This window comes from Gekko japonicus, unplaced genomic scaffold (genome assembly GCF_001447785.1).
Source record: "Gekko japonicus isolate JY-2015 unplaced genomic scaffold, Gekko_japonicus_V1.1 scaffold2895, whole genome shotgun sequence".
Taxonomy (NCBI): domain Eukaryota; kingdom Metazoa; phylum Chordata; class Lepidosauria; order Squamata; family Gekkonidae; genus Gekko; species Gekko japonicus.
Genome location: NW_015161492.1, coordinates 56,677 through 72,542, shown reverse-complemented (window position 1 = coordinate 72,542; position 15,866 = coordinate 56,677). Strand labels below are relative to the sequence as shown.

The 15,866-nt window shown below is 44.9% G+C and overlaps 1 protein-coding gene across 1 annotated transcript in view; it reads right to left on the bottom strand.

The window, feature by feature from the left end:
- The window catches only part of ARFGEF3 (ARFGEF family member 3), a 129,786-nt gene that overhangs the window by 71,902 nt on the left and 42,018 nt on the right, over positions 1-15,866 (bottom strand). The window contains exons 5-6 of the mRNA XM_015429180.1: positions 8,123-8,137; positions 1,533-1,601 (exon numbers count right to left, since the gene is read on the bottom strand). Of these exons, the coding sequence (XP_015284666.1) occupies positions 1,533-1,601; positions 8,123-8,137 (84 nt within the window). The remainder of the gene's footprint in view (positions 1-1,532; positions 1,602-8,122; positions 8,138-15,866) is intronic.

The window sequence follows — 15,866 nt, the reverse complement described above, 5'->3', positions numbered from 1 at the left end:
TCCTTACTTACCACTATGGCTGGGGCCGAGGAAGCCGGTGGCGGGGCTCTCTGGGCCTCCCCTGTGCCGCAGCGCTTTTGCACGGGCCTGGGGGACCCGGTGGCGATCTCTGGGTGTCCCCCGGCCGCAGCGCTTTCAGCGCCGGGGAGCTGGGGGTGGGGTTGCCATCGCCACCATTTGCATGGGCTTCTGGGCTGCCGGAGCAGTGCTCCGGCGCACTCTGGCTCCAAAAGATCCATGAATATAGCAATTCAGTGCTATACTGCTGGCAGAAAAAGGCAGAATAGAACACACTGCGAAAATGGTTGGCGAAAAGAATCAGCACGGTTTGAAATGGCCAAAGCACTTCAGACATGGCTGATTAGAGGATCTGAATATGCTGTATGCAACTTCAGTCCCAATTTCCCCCTTAACTGAAGTTGGGCCAACAACAGATAACTATCGGCTTACAACAGCAGTGTAAAACGGGCTTGAGACTGGACTTCCTTTTTTTGGTATGATTTGGCTCACAGCACTAGTCCTTACAGAAGTAATAAACATGTAGCTGTCTCAGACTGAGCTCACATGAGTGTTCACTCCTACAGCCAGTTTGGTGTAGTGGTTAAGTGTGCAGACTGTAATCTGGGAGAACTGGGTTTGATTCCCCACTTGCACCTGCTGGATGACCTTGGGCAAGCCATAGTTCTGGCACAGCTGTTCTTGAAAAAGAGCAGTTTCTGTCAGAGCTCTCTCAGCCCCACCTACCTCACAGGCAATGTTCTTTCTAAGCTGTAGAGTCTTGTGAGCAAAAATTCTACTTTTTGAGCTACTGGCATTAAAGTTGTGAGTGAGCGATTTGGGTAATGCATAAATTAGTTTGCTCTGGAGCTAAGACAGAAATGTGTGAGCTGGAAGCTAAAAACTGTGAGCTAGCTCACACTAACTCAACTTAGAGGGAACACTGCTCACAGGGTGTCTGTTGTGGGGAGGGGAAGGGAAAGGAGTTTGTAAGCTGCTCTGAGACTCCTTTGGGTAGTGAAGGGCGGGGTATAAATCCAATCTCTTCTTCTTCTTCTACATACAAAATAATCCCTCCATACAGAAACCCAAAAGACAGAAAGGTCGGTTCTAATTGTGTGTGCAGTTTGTGCACCTGCATATAAGCATGTGTATGTAGGGGGAGTTTTTCAATTATGTGCCCCCCCCCACATGCATTCTAAAGTGGTTCAGCCCAAACTCAAAAACTAGATTATAATTAACATCACCTAAAGTAATATTGTCTGAATATATTTAGTCATTTGTTTTTGCAAAAGATGATATTTTTGACAATTCTACACATCTGAATTTGCAGTTTACACTTCCAAAAGGTCTCTTGGAATCTGGGAGGAAAAAAACCATTCCTTTAGTTGAAATCATGTCAGACCATCCATTCCGGCTCCTTATCACAATTAGAGCTGCCGGAGTAATCTAAAGCTAACCTGCCTAGATGGTGAGAGGAAAGGTTATTTCATCAAGTTCCCAAGCTTAGTTACCAATGGTGAAAGAAGGCTTACCTCAGCAATCTTCAGTACTGAACTCCCATTCAGCTCAAATGTAGGGGTGTACGTTATACAGAGCAGAACCTATAACGAGAGCAACAGCAAAAGATATAGCCTCTAGTCCGATGACTCCCTGAAATGAGCTTTGCTGATCAGGCTGTGTTCTCTGGACCAGAAGCAACAACATCACATGTCCCCTGTTTTAGTTGATCACAGAACTGCAGCACTGGAACGGGCAAGAAAGTTACTTTTTAAAAATTAAAATATTTATACCCTGCCTCTCCTCATAGTTCATGGTGGCTTACAACAATATTTTTTAAAAATCAGTTGTAATGACCCCCAAATCTCTCCCCCTTTGAAATATGCCCACCATTCAGACACCTTCAAAAGGCAAACAAGCAAGACTTCCTGTGCCTCCTGAAGATTTCTGAGGAGGGGGCTCCCCTCACGCCCTCAAGGAGCCCATTCCACAGAGCAGGAGCCAGATAGGTTACTCTGAGTGGTGGGATAGTCAACAAATGCCTGCCTGATGGCACAGGGACCTATGGAAGGAGAAGGCCTTTAAATGTGGGTCTCAGGTCACGATGGGCTTTAATGATCATAGCCAGCACCCTGAATTGAACTTGGAACAGACTGGCAGCCAATGTAGCTGTTTCAAATGGGCAACGTATGCTCCCGGCAGCTAGACTCTGACAATAGTTGGGCTGCCATGTTCTGGACCAGTTGTAGTGCCTGGGTTGTCATCAAAGGAAACTCCACATAGAGCGTGTTAAAGTAATCCAACCATGAGGTAACTGAAGCATGGATCAGCATGGCCAGCTCAGCTGAGTCTAGGTAACAAAAAAGTTGGCCAAACAGATTCTGCCAGTAGAAAGTGCTACTGGCCACTATGCCAAACTGCTTTTTGTTGGGTGTGGTCAGACGGCGTGCTGAGAGCGGGTTAAATTGCTCCGGTTCTACCCAGATTATATTTGATCTGGATAACTGTGATCACACTTACCTCCCTTATCCCGCCTCACTGTGCAGTCACGTTGCTCCCCAGCATCTACACTACCGACGCACGGGAGCGTGTGTCGGTAATATTTTTTCTCAGTTTGCGCATGCGCATAGGTGCTCATCCGTAGAATGGGGGGCAAAACTACCACGGCGCATGCGCAGAACCACAAGGGCAAAACAATCCAACCCCTCCAACAAAAGACTTCCCTTTAAACGTTTGACCTGAAAATGACCTCCATGAGATCCCGAACTCATCTAAACTCTAAAACAAGTGACCGTTTAAATGTCAGTTTTCTAAACACGATAGCGGAGCTCTGTCTATGCACGCACCACCGATGCTAAAAAAAAATGGTGGGTGAAAAGTGGAAGCCTCGGGCAGCTTTCGAGTGGGGAGGGGGTTTAAACCGGAAGTGGCTTGACACTGGAGGAGCCATCACACAGGGGGAAATGCGGCTTTAAACGGGAGAGCTGAGAAAACACCACTTTGGGACCTGGTAACAAAATACTCTGCGTTAAAGTGGTTTTGAGCAGGAAACCAATGGCTGGGGACGGGAGGCAGATGCTGTGTGATTGTGCATATAAAATCCGTTCCTGAACTGTCACGATACCAGATCAAACAGCGCATCTGAACGCACCCAATAAGTTTCAAACTCTCTCCAAAGACTCACTAAGTCATGCCACTACACACAAAAAAGTTCTACAGCTGAAAATGTTGGTTACACATGTAGCCCATGCACCAATTATTAATAATGTCAGAAAATGGCACCTTTTAAATCTGACTACCTCGCTATTGATAAAAATTATTTTTTGTAATATATGAATTCTACCACGTAACAGTGACCAGAAGCCCAAGTAGAGAATAAGCCAAATCACAGGTACCATGGGGAAATGTTGGCTCAATGGGAATTTAAAAAACAACACCAAAAATATAAACAACCTGGTCTACATTGCAGCAGGATAAGGTGGTAGAATGGGAAGTACTAGCATACAGGTGAGGGTTAGGTGAGGCATGTGAGACATTTTTAAGTTCTCCCCTATATTTTTTAAAAAATCATATAAGGTGAAAAATAATACAGCAGATAAAAAAAAATTCATATAAGGTGAAAAATAATACAGCAGAGAGTAGGCTAGATAGAACATGTCTCCCTCCATCCTGAGCATTTTTTTACATGCATGCCATCATGTACATGATGGAGCATTCAAAAATGTTATCCCTGGCTGCAGTCTGAATTAGCACAGTCCATTTTATCACCTCAATACCAACCCAAAGTCTTAAAGTAGATCTGATTGCACATGCACAGAACCTACCTTTGTATACACTAAGATTTCTCAGACTGGGGAAGAAAGAAGGCATAGTAGGCCAAAAACAGTTTTGGAATGCAAACTCTATTGGCTATTGCTAGTCATTAAATATATCCACCAAATTATGCACTCAAGTTTACAAACTAGCCTGGAGAGTAGCAATGTTTGTTCTATCAAGTTTTAATGTATAAACTGAGACATACTCTTGAACATGTCAAGTGACACAAAATATTATAAATGTTTTGTTCTAAAGGTTCACAAAGTAATTGTACACTCTGTGTGCGTGTAACTTCATAAAGCATCTAAAAATGGCAAGTGGGAATTCAGCTATTCTACCCAAACTCAATGTTGCTAAAATAAGATTCATTTGGAATACTGTGTGCAGTTCTGGTCACCACACCTTAAAAAGGATATTATAGCTTTGGGAAAAGTGCAGAAAAGGGCAACTCGAATGATAAAAGGGTTGGAACACTTTCCCTATGAGGAAAGCTTAAAGCGCTTAGGGCTCTTTAGCTTGGAGAAACGACGACTGAGGGGTGACATGATTGAGGTTTATAAGATTATGCATGGGAAAGAGCAGGTAGAGAAAGAGGTACTTTTCTCCCTTTCTCACAATACAAGAACCCGTGGGCACTCCATGAAATTGCTGAGCGGTCGGGTTAGAACAGATAAAAGGAAGTACTTCTTCACCCAAAGAGGGATTAACACTTGGAATTCACTGCCACAGGAAATAGTGGCAGCTACAAGCATGGACGGCTTCAAAAGGGAATTAGATAAGCATATGGAGCAGAGGTCCATCAGTGGCTATTAGCCACAAGGTATAGATAGGGACTCTGGGGCAAGTGATGCTCTGTCATCTTGGTGCTTGGGGGGGGTCAACAGTGGGAGGGCTTCTAATGTCCTGGCCCCACTGGTGGACCTCCTGATGGCACTGGTATTTCTGGCCACTGTGTGACACAGAGTGTTGGATGGGATGGGCCTTTGGCCTGATCCAACATTGGCGTCTCTTATGTTCTTAAGATGGAAATAGAATCCTCCCAGGCAACAAGTTAGTAATTAATTTTAGTGTTCTCTTTTGATACTATTTTAGCAGTTCTCTCTCAATGCAAGTTAAAGAATTCAAGGAAGAGGGAGAAACCCTAGCGAAAGAGACTGGGTGAGGGCAATTTGCTATTATACATAGCTGTTCTTTAAATTTGATCACCACTTCAGATTTCTAGCTATTACTGTTTGTAAAAATATGTGGGTGATCATTCTATAAAATGAGCAAATACATATAGAATTTGTTAATACATATAGAATTAATGTCATGTTCCAAAAAAGGAATTGTTAAATATCACTTATTCTTTGGAACTGTCTTGTAGTTGTTGCCTTCAAATGCACAGAGATTAAACCACAAAATGCTAGATGAAATTGTAAGGTTATAGGCTTGGGTCCAGCTGAGCTGGGGAGACATCCCACCGTTTTATGTGGCCATCATGAGAATTTTGAAGAAATGTACAACACAACTCATAAACATTTATAAAGCAATAATAAGAGGAAGGTAACAAAAGACGTTGTTAAAATTAATAATCTGTCAACTCCCAGAGATCTTAAAAGAGGTTCTTAATATTTTGTCTTCATCACTGGTGGGGGGGCAGTGGACATTATAAAGGACACCACTGGAAGTACACTGCTAAGCATGAAAGAGAATCCTGTTACTTATGATGACTACTTGCATTGGCAAACTATTAAATTGCTTCTTATCTTGCAAATGCTCTTATGAAAGTTGTTTCCATAAACGAGTGACTCATAATGAAGGCTGTGCATACTAATTACTGCTGAGTGCTTCCTGTATTAAAACAAGAAATATTGCTTGGCTCCCAGGTTATCCAGAATGTGAATGTTAATAATTTATTGAGCTTTCCAAACTAATGAGCAAGATTCTCTGAAAGAGATTGGTCAGTGGAGGTGGGCAGCATAGTGGGCCATTTTTGTATGGCCTATGAGTGATACATTCCACTTTTAGCCTACAAGGTTGCCGGTGAATGCATGGAAACAAGAAGGGATAGGGGCTCCAAAACCTTTAAAATAAGTAAAAAAAGCAGGCCAAAATAATTTCTGTTTAATGCATCATAAATTTTAAATCCAAGTCCACACCTCCCTCCAATTACATCTGGAGGAAAGAACAATGGACGCCTGGTATGCCAGTCAGACAAGCAGTTAAGAACCCAGGGAATAGTGCTACACAACCTCATCATGGCATCCCAAGCAGCCACTTGTCCTGCTTGGCCCTGGCATAGGGTGTGATCAGACGAGCTGTTTGATCCGATGTTGTCACTTCTCCCTACTGGATTTAACATGCGTGTCCAGACAGCAATATCTGTCATCCATTCCCCAGTCACCGGCCCCCCATCCTCACCCCAACTTTCCCAACACTGGAGAAAGTCAGGTATTTACAGATCCAATTATTCTCATTGCGCATTTCCAGCCGTCCGATCTCTCTGTTGCATGCTCAAGCCGTTTGGGAGGTCTGCGGCTTTCACTCCCTGACCTCCATTTTTCCCCACAGTTAGTGAGATGTGCATAACCACATATTCACACCAGGGAAAAAGCAGTTCTGTGCATGTGCAAAAGTGCATTTTAAAAAAAGAAGCTGCCCGCCCACTGATTGGTCGACCACAGGGTGAGGTGGGATTATGGTGGTCCAAACTCTCTAGAACAAATAATTCTGGAGAAAATAGAGCTGCAGCTATACCACACCAAGCCTGTTGTCTGACCGCAGCCACAGACAGAAAAGTCTGTGCACTCTCTGCAGGAAGGAAATGGACAGGCAAGGAAGTTCTAGTTTCGGTACCATAGCTGAGAAGGCTCTTTCTCAGGTTGCCACCTCTCTGTCCTTAGATGGCAGGGGAAACCAAAGCAGGGCCTCCAAAGATGATCAGAGTGGATGGGTAGGTTCATACAGGAGAAGGCAGTCCTTAAGGTGGGCTGTCCCCAAGCCATAGAAGCGTTGGACTGGGTCCAAAACAAATTGGGAGCCAATATAGCCATCAGCGTAGTGAACAAGACTGGAGTGATATGGTCTCTATGACCCACTCAACAATTCTCCATGGTGGGCCACATTCCTCTGATGCTAGGAACTTCCTTAAAAACTACTGGTCTAGTGCAAGCAGAAATGCCTAGTGCCACATAATGTGAGCTCTGCAGCAAAGGACCTCTATTGCAGGGCCTGGCAAGAATGCATGCATGGTGCAAAGGTGCAGGATCCAAGCCTACATATCTGTGATTGGCATGACAATTTAACATAAATTCATAGTCTGATGTCTGATGCTCTAGGGATTTGCCAGATCTCATTTGAGAGGTCCACAGAATGTCACCACATTTTTTCTTCTGTGGTTCAGTTAAACAGCATTGAGAGTCTGATTGCCCTAATCTGGACAAAGCAAGATGGATGACTGTAAAACAAACAGACAAACACATCCTGTCTGTCCTGCTCTTGAGCTGCAAACCTAAAAACACTTTTGTGGGTGGAGGTCCCATTGAATAAAATGGGATTTCTTAACAGACCACTTTAGGATGGTTTTCTGAACAAGGGTTCAGGACTCCCTAAAAATCATGTTGGCAGACAGGAGCTGCTCCTTGATAAAACTCTGCTCTGGGATGTTCAGAGTGCTTACTCTATGTTGGGCTGTCTTTAAAAAGTGCCCAGACAGGCCCATAGCTAACAACTTTTTTCTCAGGGGGCCAATGTTTTTCTCAGGGAGGCCTGCCATTATATGTCTGTGTGGTACTGCCTTGTGCCCTGGCCTGCCACCGCTCACCTTAGGGTTGCCAAGTGAATTTGTCTTACTGGTAGGGGAGCCTCGCCGGGCTCCAGGAGCCATCCGTCGATGTGTGCGCGCCACCAGCACGTCACCGGAGGCCACGCCCCCAATGTGATTGACGTGGTTGCGTCACCTCTGGTGACGCAGCCACGCTGTGCTTCGGGGGCGGAGTTCCCCCCGGGGCCCGATTCCGCGGCGGGGGGAATCGGGCCTCCGAAGCGGGGGTTTACCTGCCACCCGCCCCCACTTGGCAGCCCTAGCTCACCTGTGCAGTGCCTCTCCGTCCCACCCAGCCCATCCCAGCAAAGGCCAACGGTTCAACCCTGCCTGAGCACATGGGACACGACTCATATCCTTGACATTGACAACTAGTTTGCGGTTTCTTCTCCCTTCACCATTCGCTCCTTGGCAGAGAAGGATTCCTCCCCTCCGCCCCTGGCTGGCATTGCCCTCAAAGCCTCTCTCTCACACACATACCCGAGCCAGTTCTGTGTCAGGCACCCTCCACACCTCCTCCTCCTCCGAAGGGCTTGCCTTGCTGGAGATGCCCCGTTCACCGCCACGGAGGACGCCACGTGGCACTGTCCCTTTAAGGCATGTGAGGGAGAGCATGAGAGAGAGAGAACCCCTGCTGGCGCATCACTAACAACCCCTCCATTAACAATCGCCACCTTGCCTCCTCCTCCTCTGTGGTTAAAGGGCGCACAGGTTGGCGCGCACTACGCCGAGCCAGGGGAGGGGAGTTAATGAGGGAAGCGGGCAAGCCAAGCAGCAGCCTGGAGCTCACTGGCTACTAGGAAGATGAGGAGGAAAGCTTCAAGCAGTGGCAGCAGTCGGATGCCGGCATCAGCCGGTCCCCGCATGCCTGGCTTCTTCCGCAGAGCCTGTGCATGCCCCAGGGCCAAACCCCGCCGCCCACTCGCTTGCTTGCTCCCCTTGAGCCCCTCCGTGTAGAGCGGGGGGGGGGGGAGTAGAAGTGATTGATTGGGGGAGGGTGCTCGCAAAAACCATGGGGAAAGCCTGGGCTCCATGGGCCCCACGTTAGCTACGGGCCTGTGCCCAGAAACTACAGCTGGACCATAATGTGGCATATATAGCAACTCCACTACTTTCCAAATAATTTCCAGACAGTTCAAAATGATACTTCAGCCCTTTACAGTCCTAAACAATCAGGGTAACTGAAGGAACACCTAGCCACCTATGAACCTGCCTGCTTAGATTATCACCTGAAGCTCTATCTCATGTGCCTGAGATTAGGTGAGGACTACTAGGAACACATCCACTTCACTGGTGGCTTCTGAGCTGTAGAACTTCCTCCCCAGTTTGATGCAGTGGTTAAGTGCACAGACTCTAATCTGGGAGAACCTGGTTTGATTCCCCATGCCTCCATTTGCAGCTGCTGGATGACCTTGGGCAAGCCATAGTTCTGTCAGAGCTGTTTTTGAAAGAGCAGTTTCTCTCAGAGCTCTTTCAGCCCCACCTACCTCACAGGGTGTCTATTGGGGGAGGGGAAGGGAAAGGAGTTTGTAAGCCACTCTGAGACTCCAAGTGAAGGGTGGGGTATAAATTCAATCTCCTCCTCCTCCTCTTCTTCGCCTTCCCAGAGAAGCTCAATGAAACCCCTCTCTATCCTTAACACCTTTCAAGAGTAGAGGAGGGATATGAGTTTTACAGTGCAATCCTAGTCAGAGTTGTGTGTGAAGTGTTGTCAAGTAGTGTATGGGCCCCAATTCAGACTCTGCCAAATCATGGGGGTAAGGTTTTGCTCTTTCCACCCCCACATGGTTCTCGTAATACTTCTACTGATCAAAACCATTTCCATCATTCCCGACAAGGGAAGTGAAACTGGGAAGGGGGAGGAGGAATAGAAAGGCAAACTCCTTTCTCCCTCCAGGGAAAATCACAGTTTTTTGTCATTTTCTTGTTTTTTATATTTTATGTTAGCTGTACTGACCACTGCTTAATGATGAGAGATCAATGCTTTATATAAATAAATACGTTCCCTTATTTTTTTTCAGTTCAAATGTGTCGCACACTCATTCTGCAGCACTTTATCATTGGAGAACCCTATCCTCTTCTGTAAGTACACACTACTGTTCACTTGAACACTTTCTCTACTTGAAATGTCCACAACCCCATTGTAGCTACTACCTGATACAACTGTATTCCAAATTGCATTTCTGTCTTTTACATATATGTACCAACAGCAGGAGAGAGGCTTAGGTGACAGATGCAAAATATTTCCTGGATTTCCTTCAGAACTGAAACAAATCAAAATCCCTGCACAAATTAACTGTTTAAGATCATCAAGTGACTCATTGTTTAATCCTCAAGGATATTCTCTCTCCCCACAGTGTCTCAGTTTACCCTCTTTATTGCTGCTACAATAAATTCCTGTTTTTATGGACAGCAAAACAAGTCTTTTATTCCTACAATAAAACCAGTCGTTATGAGCGCTGTGGGTTAGAAAGACACAGCAGCAAGAACACTGCTGTTTACACAGACTTTTAAGCAGCCCTGTTTCAACCCAACCTCCTTCTTAAATTCATTATGCAGTTTAAAAATAGACTGACTGCAAGGGGTACTCAGATGCATTTTCTGTGAAGAGGCATAGCTTGTCCAGCCCCACCACACCCACCATGGAACCCATAAGAATATGGAGACCAGAAGCAGGTCATGGATTTGCAAGCCTTCTCCCTTGCCTTCTTCACTGGACATAACATAGTGCCTGAATCAAAGACGGCAAGATTCTCTTCAGCCAGTGATTCAAACTGCTTTCAGGTATGGTCTGAGATTGATGTGGTATGACCCAATTCAGGGATCACATTGTGTATGTGGTGCAGTCTGAGACACCATTTAGAGTTCAATGCCTATCCACATGCAGATTAACAACTAACCCTTCCCAGTTCTTAGTTTCCTTAACATTTCTTTATTTTTTTATGTTTCAGTTAATGAGGTGCAGAATTCATTATATTCCTACAGTTATTAAAGCTATCTGAGTATTACCTCCATAATCCTAAAGGTAAGACACTCCAATTGCTGTAAAAACATAATCCGCTATAAGCTTTTGTGGCTCTAGTAAGAAAGATTGGTTTGGATGCTAAATTTCCAAACCTTTTAGAAGATAACGTTGGAAAGAACCCCACCCCTTTTTAAATATTTAGCACGTTTTTAATAATAATAGCTTTCGACAAATTTCAAATGGTTTTAAAAATACCCTAATTTTGGTTGTAATGTACAGTTTGGCTTAACTCAAAGCTAAGGCATCCTTCTCCTGAATAGATGTCTATTCTTGGAATAAATATTTATATTCTATACAAAAAGTTGAAGACGACGAAGTGACTTCAGTTCTTTCTAATTAACTAACATGCATTTTTTGTAACATGTCCCAAAAATCTCCATTAATAACACAGCTCTGAAACTAGGAGACAGAAGCCAAAGGAGATGCCCTGATGACCTAGGGAAATTGGAGTGGAAAAGCTGAAAAGTATGGGCTGGAGCCAGACTAAATTGGCAGTTTCCACTAATTCTCTCTTCCCATCGCAGACCCCCTAAAACGTTTGCCTATTTGACAGGAGCAGCATTTCATGGATATAATTGAGCTCTAGGGCAGGAGGGAGGCTGGAAAGTTCTGTTCTACTGATGGAAAATGTAGCCTGGATGCAACTCAGAGGGTCTGGCCACATGGTTTATAACACAGAAACATGTGAACTTGTCTAAGACTTTCCTCACAGCCAGTTTGGTGTAGTGGTTAAGTGCGTGGACTCTAATCTGGGAGAACCGGGTTTGATTCCCCACTCCTCCACTTGCACCTGGCTGGATGACCTTGGGCAAGCCATAACTCTGGCACAGCTGTTCTTGAAAAAGAGCAGTTTCTGTCATAGCTCTCTCAGCCCCACCTACCTCACAGGGTGTCTGTTGTGGGGAGGGGAATGGAAAGGAGTTTGTAAGCCGGTCTGAGACACCTTTGGGTAGTGAAGGGCGGGGTATAAATCCAATCTCTTCTTCTTCTTCTTCTTCTTCTCACAGGCCTGGTGTAAGCGAGGTAGCCAATAGGGCACAGTAACAACAGGGCTCCCAGATTATGGGTTTCCCTGCCCCAGCCCCCCCCCTGCAGTAGCCACCCCCCCACACCAGTGGGGGGGCTTTTTCCGAGAGTTTTTTTTTTTTAAAAAAACTGGTGGTTGACATATTAGTATACCATTAAATCAATAAATCAATTACAGAACTTAAAAAAACATTTCATCACACTGGTGGCATAGGGGGGAGTGACAAATGACTGCAATGTGGTGGGTTAGGGAACATCTTTCCTATAATATTGCAGCAAAACATGTTTGGGAAAAAACTGCAGGAGCATTAAGGGAAACAGAGTTGGTACATGCGAACACCTTAATGCTGTGGGTAAGAGGGAACAACTCCTGGCTCCGAATAACATCCAAACCAGGGCAAAGAACACATGTTTAAATGACTCAGGAGAAAAAAACATCAATTTCCACAGCAGTATAATTACATTTTTGTAGCAATCAATGCCCATGTAAGTCACAACAGGCAAATCAATGGTAAATGGGGAAATGACACATTTATGTCATTGGTCCAATAAAAAGAGAACAGGTGGCCACCATGTCCTTCAAGTAAAAATGCTGTAAACAGTCATTATTTAGCCTGTGCCTTTTCTCTGTAATTGCTTATTATTTTTATAATACAGCACAGACTTCTGTTTGTTTCTGTGCCCATATGATATACTGCACACACAGTACTTGCTAAATTTATGGAAATTAGTTCTGCCAGACTCAGGGTGAAAATGGGGATTGCTACCTATTAATATTATGAGAAATATTCATAGCAGCCATCCAGAGGTTCTTTATCACGTTAATTAACCATAAAGAAAAACAGTCTCATAAATACTAGAAAAGGTCACTACTGCCAGCAGTTCAGGGGAATAGTTGAGCTGGGATTAATCAGTTATTTCCATCTCTCCCTTTTCTTTCTCCACAGCAGCCATCTCAGCAGTTTCATATTTTCTAGGATACTGAAGAATGCTATTCTATAACAGAGAATGGCCTTCCAACTATTATTTTATCCTCTGTCGTAATCTTTTGTTTCCCAAAAAGAACCCATTTTATGCTATGGGACAAAAACAGTATAACTAGCCTGGCTTCAGAGCCAGTAATAGGAGTCTGGATACCAACTGAACTGCAACAGAGACTCCCAACACACCCTGGATCCCTCGTTCTTTCATCTGATCTCTTTGCAGAATAGAACAGGTAACCTTTGCTCTCCCTTTTGATCTATCCCCCCCATTTTCCAAACACACTTGCAACACACAGGGTGCGTTCAGACGGGGGCTTTACATCGGTATAGGTGCCGGTTGCAATCGTTGTACTCACCGGCGTTCAGACGGCGAACATCTGCCTCCTGTCCCTAACCGGTGTAAAGCCCTTTACACCATTGCACTCTGCCACTAGGTCCCCAAGTGGTGGTATCCTGAGTGCAACGGTTGTAAACGCTGTACCTCGCCGTCTGATCGCTCTCCACCGTTGCACAGCTACTTCCGTTCGGAAGCCTCAGGCTTCCGATTTTCGGCCGCCATTTTTTTTAAGGACGGCGATATGCGCTTGGGCGAAGCTTCGCCCTGCCGTTTGTATAAAAAGAAAAGAAAAGGGCCTTACTGTAGCGTTTCGGAGGCATCTGGGACCTCCGGGCGGCTTCTGTACTCTTTAAACTTTAAAGGTACGACAGGGTTTTTTGTGCATGCGCGAAGATCGCCATTCTATGGATGGCTGCCTATGCGCATGCGCAAACTAAGTAAAAAAAAAACACCGAAGACTAGTGTGGACGGGCGTATTGCGATGGCTTCCGCTGTGAGGGAGGTGTGATCGCGTTTTTGCCGGCATAAACTGCATCGGTCTGAACGCACCCACAGAGAGCCGGCATTATGCTCCCTCCACCCTTTGTGTCCTCCCATCTGGAAGACTGGGCACCTCTGTTCCAACTGTTTTCACTTCTCTTCTCTCCCATTCCCCATCTTCTGACATGTACATGCTTAGCTCAAAGTGTAACTCCGGCTCTAATTTGGAGTAGCTCTGCGGAGTGTTTGGTTGTTGTTGCTGTACTTGTTAGGATAAGAAATGTGCCTGTGCTTTGATTTAGTACCCCTAGTATTTGCTCAGGATAAGGCCCCCCCCCACTATTGTACCAAATCCATCAATAACCTCTATATTCCTTCTAAATCGGGTATCTGTCATCCTTTTCCTACTGAAAACTTGTTACTTACAGCCACCTCCTTAAGTAAAAGACCCCAGTTTTCTGCACCCCACACAAATACACAAGCGACTTCCCCATATTAATCTGAATGGATGTTCACATGTTTGTGGGAGTGTGGTAACAAGTTTAGATCAGTCTGGTAGATCAGTCTGGTAGAGGACAATTTCCAGATAAGATGAAGACTAATGAAAGTGCTCCTAGCAGTAGCTGCAGCCTATTTTTCCATCAGTAATGCTGGAATGCCCCGGGGCTCTTCACTCTAAAAACAGCTGAGCCCCATCTGACAATGGCCAGTCAATCTCATCCAGAAAATTAACTTTCCCCACCAGCATACCCTCTGTTTTGTCTGGATTCAGTTTCATCTTATTTCTGCTCATCTACTTGGTCACAGAATTCAGGCACTGGTTCAAGATCCAGACATCTGATTCTGAAGGTATGGCAAATTATTATCGCTAGGTGTTATTGGTATATTGGTCACACCTATCTCCAATGTCACAGATGATCTCATTCAGCAACTGCACCTGAGGAACTCGGTTTCTGAGATCCCAGACTGATAAATTGACCTCTCTCATGGAAACTCTTGGGGAGTATTGCTAGAAAACTCCAAAACCATTGGAGGGTGCTCCCTGTAAACCCCACTCCATTTCCCACATCCTTCAATAATATTTTATGGTGTACAACTTCAAACATCAGCAATAGATGCAATAAAATTACAATAGACACTGTATTGTTATATGGGCCCCGGTCAGACATGCCGGAAAACGGGGGGGGGGGAGCACAGCTATTTGCACCGTTGCAGAGTCTGATGTGCTATTATGCGATCAGACGTGACGGCGGCTTCCGCGCAGCAAAGAGGATGATGGGGGAGGAAGCCGCACGCCAGCGCAATCACACCAGGAGGCTTCCATAGGCAGCCTGTGGCAAAGCGTTTGCCACTACCTTCGTTGAGGTAGTTTTTTAATGCGTGGTTTCGGTGGCTTGCCATGGGTTCGCCACGGGAGTGCTACGCCTCCCAGATGTTCCCGTCTGATCGTGCCCGGATACTCAGCGGGACTCCCGTGCCGTCAGCGGGGCAAATGCTCCATGTGAACGGGGCTATAGTACATTATAGTACATGACTGAAACTGGTTGAATGTTGACATTCACATATGAAAGTTCACAACTCAGATGAAATTTTATGAATGTCAGCATTAACTAATACATATACTCACTTGCTGGACATACACTAGAAAATGTTCATAGTCCTGTCTAAGTGTCTGCCACTGTTCACTGTAAGGTGTAGGAGTGTGTGTGCCAGAGGTCTAAAGTACCAAGGGCAAGGGGAAGCCACACATGAGAGTGGAGAGTCTTGAGATTGCAATGTGCTGTCCTGTTCAAGACCTCTTAAGAGTGATTAGAGATGGGCATATTGTGTTTTCACAAGGCTTAATGAAGTTCCAGTTCAGGGCTGAGGTTATGGCTGTTTTTACTGCTTGAGAAGCCTAGCAGTAAATGTGATTATTAAAGATTCTGGCAATGGTAACAACAAGAATCTTTCATTAGGAATCCCTGCAAGTAACAGAAGCCTATGGCAGGGATGGTGATTTGTTTTTTCCTTTATAAATGTTTTGATACCTTGCAAAAACAGAATTAGAAAGTCATCTCCAAAGTTTAGTCAGCTGCTAGGTGACAAATGATACAGGAAACATCAATGGCAATTTTATCACAAAAAAGTAAGGATGTTTAACTTTAGCAGGAGATCAGTTGCCACCCATATAGCTGACCAGACTAGATCTGGCATTGTTTTTGTCATGACAGTACATGTTCTGCAGACCAGAATTATCTAATTGCAGCAAAAAAGTAAACAAAAACACACACTTTAAAAGCAGTGGAGCAGACAGTAGGAAAAAATAGTTTTATCTCTAGAGTCTAAAGCAAATGCCTTTCCGATATTTATGAACTCAAGAAAGTTCCTTGGTTGACTCTTTCAATGCCAAAACCA